General features: G+C 54.7%; 1 protein-coding gene across 1 annotated transcript; it reads right to left on the reverse strand.

Moving 5' to 3' along the window:
* Window positions 1-380: 380 nt before the first annotated feature.
* LOC127212823 (cytochrome b-c1 complex subunit 10) lies at window positions 381-3,987 on the reverse strand. The gene is made up of 2 exons (XM_051173007.1): window positions 3,821-3,987; window positions 381-546 (listed from the first exon to the last, which is right to left on the reverse strand). Exons 1-2 carry the CDS (start codon window positions 3,868-3,870, stop codon window positions 426-428), a joined length of 171 nt encoding a protein of 56 aa, XP_051028964.1. The 5' UTR covers window positions 3,871-3,987; the 3' UTR covers window positions 381-425.
* Window positions 3,988-6,010: the final 2,023 nt, after the last annotated feature.

Here is a 6,010-nt window from a genome sequence, read left to right on the forward strand (position 1 = left end):
ACCTTGCTTCACATAAAGGGGAGAAGACAGAGGAAGGCCCCCACCGCAGGCTCTGGCTCCTTTACCTGCGCATGCACATAAGCACCAGGCGAGGCAGGAGCGCCCTGAACAGGACTGTTTTATGGGCAACAAGCCACCAACCTATGCAAAACAGCTAGTTTGCTGCGGTTTGATGGGGGACACAGTGTCGCATGCCCCTCGGCACATCCCAAGAGGCTCCTGGCTAGGGGCAGCCCCCACTCTCCCATCTGTACAAAGGGCTGTCAGCATCTCACCCACCTGCTCTGCTGGGTGTCCACAGCTGACACAGAGTCCAAAATGCGAAATCCCGTTCCACAGCCAGGCCACCCCAGAATTCCCAACCCACGACAGACGGCCCAACAGGCAGACTCACCTGCGAGGCCTGCAGCTGAGGAAAGGGGCTCCTAATTCTCATTCTTAAACTTGCCGTTGATGTAGGGCACCCAGTCCAGGATGAGGCGCCAGTCCGTGGCCCACACCAGCCCCACGGCACCCACAGTGCCCCACATGCTGGCTGTGGGGATCCTGGGAGGAGAGAGACAGTCAGTCTGCTGCCGACTTAGCCTCTGAGAGCCCTTCTCCATCACGTCCCGCGAGTCAAAGGTCCTCGATGATGCTTCCTTCCCAGCGCCAGGGCGGGTGCTCACCGTCCACCAGCGTGCTCGGGAGGCAGAGGTGTGGATCTATCAGCATTTTAGCTCAGCTCAGTGGGAAAAGGCCCTTCCAACCAAGTGTGTTAGGAGTTGGAGCTATGTGGTGGAGAACCTATACTTTCAAGCTGCCCTCTGACCTCCATGCACACACAAATGTAATACATAAAACTGGGGGTGGGGGCTGGAGAGATGGCTCAGTGGTTAAGAGCACCACCTGCTCTTCCAAAGGTCCTGAGTTCAATTCCCAGCAACCACATGATGGCTCAGAACCATATGTAATGTGATATGGCACCCTCTTCTGGCTTGCAAGAGTACATGCAGAGCACTGTATACATAATAAATAAATATTAAAAATGGGAGCAGGGCGTGGGGCAGGTGTGGTGGCACACACCTTTAATCCCAGCACTCTGGGAGGCAGAGTTTGCTGTGAGTTCGCGGCCAGCCTGGTCTACAAAGTGAGTCCAGGACAGCCAGGGCTACACAGAGAAGCCCTGTGTCGAAAAAAAAAAAAAGAGAGAAGAAAAAAAGGTGGGGGATGGGGGGGGGGGTAGGCGCTGGAGAGATGGCTCAGTGGTTAAGGGTACTGCTTGCTCTTCCAGGGGTCCTGAGTTCAATTCCCAGCAACCACATGGTGACTCAGAACCATCTATAATGAGATCTGATGCCCTCTTCTGGCCTGCAGGTGTACATGTAGGCAGAGCACTCATACATAAAATAAATAAATCTTAAAAAAGAATTTCTTAAAAAAAGACAGAGAGAGAGAGAGAGAGAGAGAGAGAGAGAGAGAGAGACAGACAGACAGACAGACAGACAGACAGACAGACAGACAGACAGACAGACAGACACAAGACCCAATATGCAACTCAAGTGCACCTGGAACCTGTGATCCTCCTACCTCAGCCTCCCAAGCCTTTGGATGAGACAGCGACATGCTGCTTTAAGCCTGTAAACTCAGAGCCACTTGTTACACAGCATTTGTAACTGATACACTTGGCACTCGGCTTATGTCTGTGAAACCCCTGTGTGGGTCGAATGGGGGCTTGGGGCCGATTCATCATGGGACCCTTCCCTTTTGCGTAGTAGGACCAGGTTGCTGGGGTTCCAGTTCAACCACCAGTCTCCCTGGCTGTGTCCAGTGGGACATGTGCCAGGCTGGACTGGAATGTGAACTTGGATGACAGAGAGCACCAGGATGCCAGCCACCGAGCTACACACTCACCAGAACCTTACCTCTCCTGCCCCTTATGAAGACACCTAGCATGTCCCTTGCAAGCCACAGATACAAACAGTAGCTCCCACAGGTGGCTCTCTCTCCTGGTCTCCCAGCAGGTGGTCTCTGCCTCATCCGTGCTGCCTCCCACTGAGGTCACCAACCCACCCACCAGAGGCTGGGTGGGCCTGACCTCTGGTGGGTCAGGCACGGCATAGCTGTAGGCACTTACTTATTTGTTTATTGAGACAGGACTCAATGTATCCTACCCTGGCCTGGAATTGAATATGCCTCAGAGGGCAGCCACAAACTGCAGGTTCTCTGCCTGGGTCCCCAGTGGAGTGACAGGCATGCGGTGCTGGGGGTAGACCCTGAGACCTCAGAATCACATCAGACCCTGGAAGGGCGGTTTTGGGCCTGTTATATTAATTTGGTAACTTTAACACCCATACTCTGTTGCTTTTGAGATGGGGTCTCCTGTATCCAGGGCTGGTCTTGAATTCCTCATCCCCCTGCCTCCACGGCCTAAGTGCTGGGCTTGCACCACCATGCCAAGTTTGCTTACGGTGTTAGAACCCAGACCCTCAGGCACATTTTTGACACTCTTGGGTGACAGTCCTTCAGGGGACTGGAGGTATCACTTAGTGGTGTGAGCTCAACAGTAGTTCTAAGGCCCGAGTCTCACTGTCATCATTGCAAAAAGCAAAAACTAAAATTAAATTTAAAAATTTTGTGCCAGGTGTGGTGGCGCACACCTTTAATCCCAGCACTCAGGAGGCAGAGGCAGGTGAATCACTGTGAGTTCTAAGCCAGCCTGGTCTTACAAAGTGAACCTAGGTCAGCCAAGGCTACACAGAGAAACCCTGTCTTGAAAAACAAAACAAAAAACAAAAATTTTAAAGCCAGGCAGCAGGGACTGGAGAGATGGCTCAGTGATTGTGAGAGTTCACTACTCTTGCAGAGGACCCCAGCTCCAAGACACGCAACACCATATTCTGGATACTTCCCGCCCCTGCACTCATATGCGCAACTACTAACACATACGCATATAATTAGAAATAAGCTAAGCCGGGCGTGGTGGCGCACGCCTTTAATTCCAGCACCCGGGAGGCAGAGGCAAGTGGATCGCTGTGAGTTCGAGGCCAGCCTGGTCTACAAAGTGAGTCCAAGATAGACAAGGCTACACAGAGAAACCCTGTCTCGAAAAAACCAAAAAAAAAAAAAGGATAAAATCAGCTGGGCAGTGGTGGCGCACGCCTTTAATTCCAGCACCCGGGAGGCAGAGGCAAGTGGATCTCTGTGAGTTCGAGGCCAGCCTGGTCGACAAAGCAAGTCCAGGACAGCCAAGGCTACATCGAGAAACCCTGTCTCGAAAAAAATCAAAAACAAAATAAAATAAACCTAAAATCTAAATGGGAGATGATTCTTCTTCCAGAGGACCCAGGTTCAACTCCCAGCACCCACATGACCTCTTCTTGTCGACGCAGATACCAGGCACGCACAGGGTACACAGACATGCAGGCAAACAAAACACTAAGGTGATGGTGGGTGCCTGAGATTCTAGCATTCAAGGAGTGTGAGGCAGGGGGATTGCTGGGAGTCCGAGGCCAACTTGGGTTACAGAAACACTGTTTCAAAAAAAATAAATAAATAAAGACCGTAAAATCAAAGCCAAGGGCCACAAGCGGCTAGGCTGAAAGTCGGAGTTCCGGGCCGTAGGAAGCCAGGGTACCCGCGCCCCCCGGAGCCGCACAAGGCTCTCCAGGTCGGGCTGGGGAAACTGAGGCTCGGAGCAGCTCAGACATCGGACGAGGGTGATCGCAGTCTGACCTCGGATCCTCCACCACCAGCAGCTCCTGGAACACTTCTCCTGTCCCAGCCTCAGTTTCCCCCTGTCCCCAGGACGCACGGGTGGGACGGTGGGCGGCATCCTCACCAGTTCTTGGCCAGTTCCCGGTAGCGCGGGCCTAGAAACCTGGTCAGCATCGCCGCAGGGTCTCAAAATTCAGGGTCACCCTGTTCCACCACCCTGGAGCACCGCGCATGTGCAGACCGACGGCGCATGCGCAAGGGAAACGCAGCCTCTTCCGGGGGCGGAGCGGGTCGGTGCCTAAGACTTCCGGGGAGGAGAGCGAGGTAGGCCCCGCCTCTGTGGGCGGGGCTTCTAGCCTGCTGGGCACGCTGGGGTCGGGACTTTGATCCCGTGGTACTAATCTGGTAGCTTTAATAATACTAATACTTTGTTGTTTTCGAGACGGCGTGTCCTGTGTCCAAGGCTGGCGTCGAACTCCTCATGCCCCTGCCTACCCCATCCCCAGTGTAAGCCTGGTGTAAGCGGGCAGCGTGGGGTTGGCCCCCAGGGCCATGGCGTGCCACCGGGGTGCTGTACCCGGAGACCCAGCCCTGCCCTTGATCGGTTTAAACTGCAGGAACTCTGCAGAGTCCCCGAGGGGAGAGGCACGGATTTGGACCGCGGCTTTGAATGTCACCGAGTCCTTGTGGGACTCTGGCCTCACAGCAGGGCCCCTCCGAACCTCCATTTGTGTGGCCGTTTGCTGCAGAGACACCTTGTGTCTGTCCCCTTGGCCTACGCACAGGCAGGCTTTCATTGGTCACCTTTCCTGCTCAAGTTTTGGTGGTTTTTTTCCGTTTGGTCTGACCTCCCAAAACAGGCACCTCCTATTCAGTCAACCTCCTGACCAGACCGCTGACTGGCAGAGGGAAAGTGGGCACATCCCTCAGGATGCGTGGGGTGGGGGTGGGGGGCTGTTTAAGCCAGGCCCCGGGATGGAGAGACACAGAAACCCAAAGGAAGGGTGTTAGCGACTGGCACGTTGGAGTCTCCAGAGCTCCGGGACTTCGCTATAGGTTCTGTCATTGTCCTTAGCCAAGAACCAACACAGTGCTGGGACCCCAGGGGGTGCCTTGCTACTTGGTTGGGTTGTGGGGCGTAGAAGGAATAGCTCTCGTCCTCACCACTTAGGCTGAGAGCAGGCAGCTCAGTGGCTGTTTGTCACACAAACACGAGGAGCCGCATAAAAAGCACCCCGTGTGGTGGTCCACACCTGTAACCACAGTACTAGGAAGGCGGACACAGGACTCAAAGGCTGAGCCACTCTGGCCTAATAAGTTCCAGATTCAGTCAAAGACCGCGTCACGTGGCTAGGAGCACTGGCTGCTGCTGGCAGAGGACCCGGGGCTGGTTCCCAGCACCCACATGGCGGCTCCCAAACACTTGTAACTCTAATCCTGCCCACACACGGTACAGATACATATACAGACAGAACACCCATACACGTAAATTTAAAGAGAAAGCTGGGTACGGTGGCCGAACCTTTAAGTGCTAGCACTTGAGAGACCGACGGATCTGCGGCTGAGTTCATTATCAGCCTTGTCAACAGCAAGCTCCAGGCCAGCCAGCCACACACATACAGTGCGATTTTATTTAAAACAGGAAAACTCCCAAACCCGTTGAGGTAGAGGGGCTCAGGGACAAGGTGCCTGCCACACAGACTTACGGACTTTGGGTCTCCCGTACCTGTGTACAGATGTGGTCAGACACCTCCCTCTGTGACACTAGCTCAGGGAGGCAGAGACTTGTTACACTGGTGGTCCTCGAACCCACGGTTCACGCATACACGCTGAGTGCTCAGTCCAGCCCGCCCCCACCCCGGTCTTGCAGCTGGGCAGTAATGTGTGTGGAGTTGGCCTATGGGCCCTTCTGGACAATGACCAGATCGCCTGCCCTAACAGGGTGTTACCATGGTTCCAAACAAATCTCCCTCGCTGGAGATTTCTGGGGTTTTCCAGGGACAGTAGCTTATGGGGACAGAGGTCAGCACAGAGCAGGTATGAACAGTGTTGTTGGGGAGCCTCAGGGGCCTAACCTTTATCCTCTGCAGAGGCTGCTGGGATCTGAAAAATGGGGGGAGGACACTTGGGAGGGGGAGCTCTGGGGTGGAGGCATGCCTGCCGGCTGACCTCAGTGGCCAGCTTTCCAGCAGCAGTCAACTAGCCCAAGCAGCTGGCCACACCTGTGGTGGTGATGGGGTCTCTCCGCTGGACGCACCCCAAACCTGGGCCACACCTCCCGGCGGCAGCCCACATAAAAGGGGATGAAGGAGGA

Source organism: Acomys russatus, chromosome 31, assembly GCF_903995435.1.
Source record: "Acomys russatus chromosome 31, mAcoRus1.1, whole genome shotgun sequence".
Classification (NCBI taxonomy): Eukaryota; Metazoa; Chordata; class Mammalia; order Rodentia; family Muridae; genus Acomys; species Acomys russatus.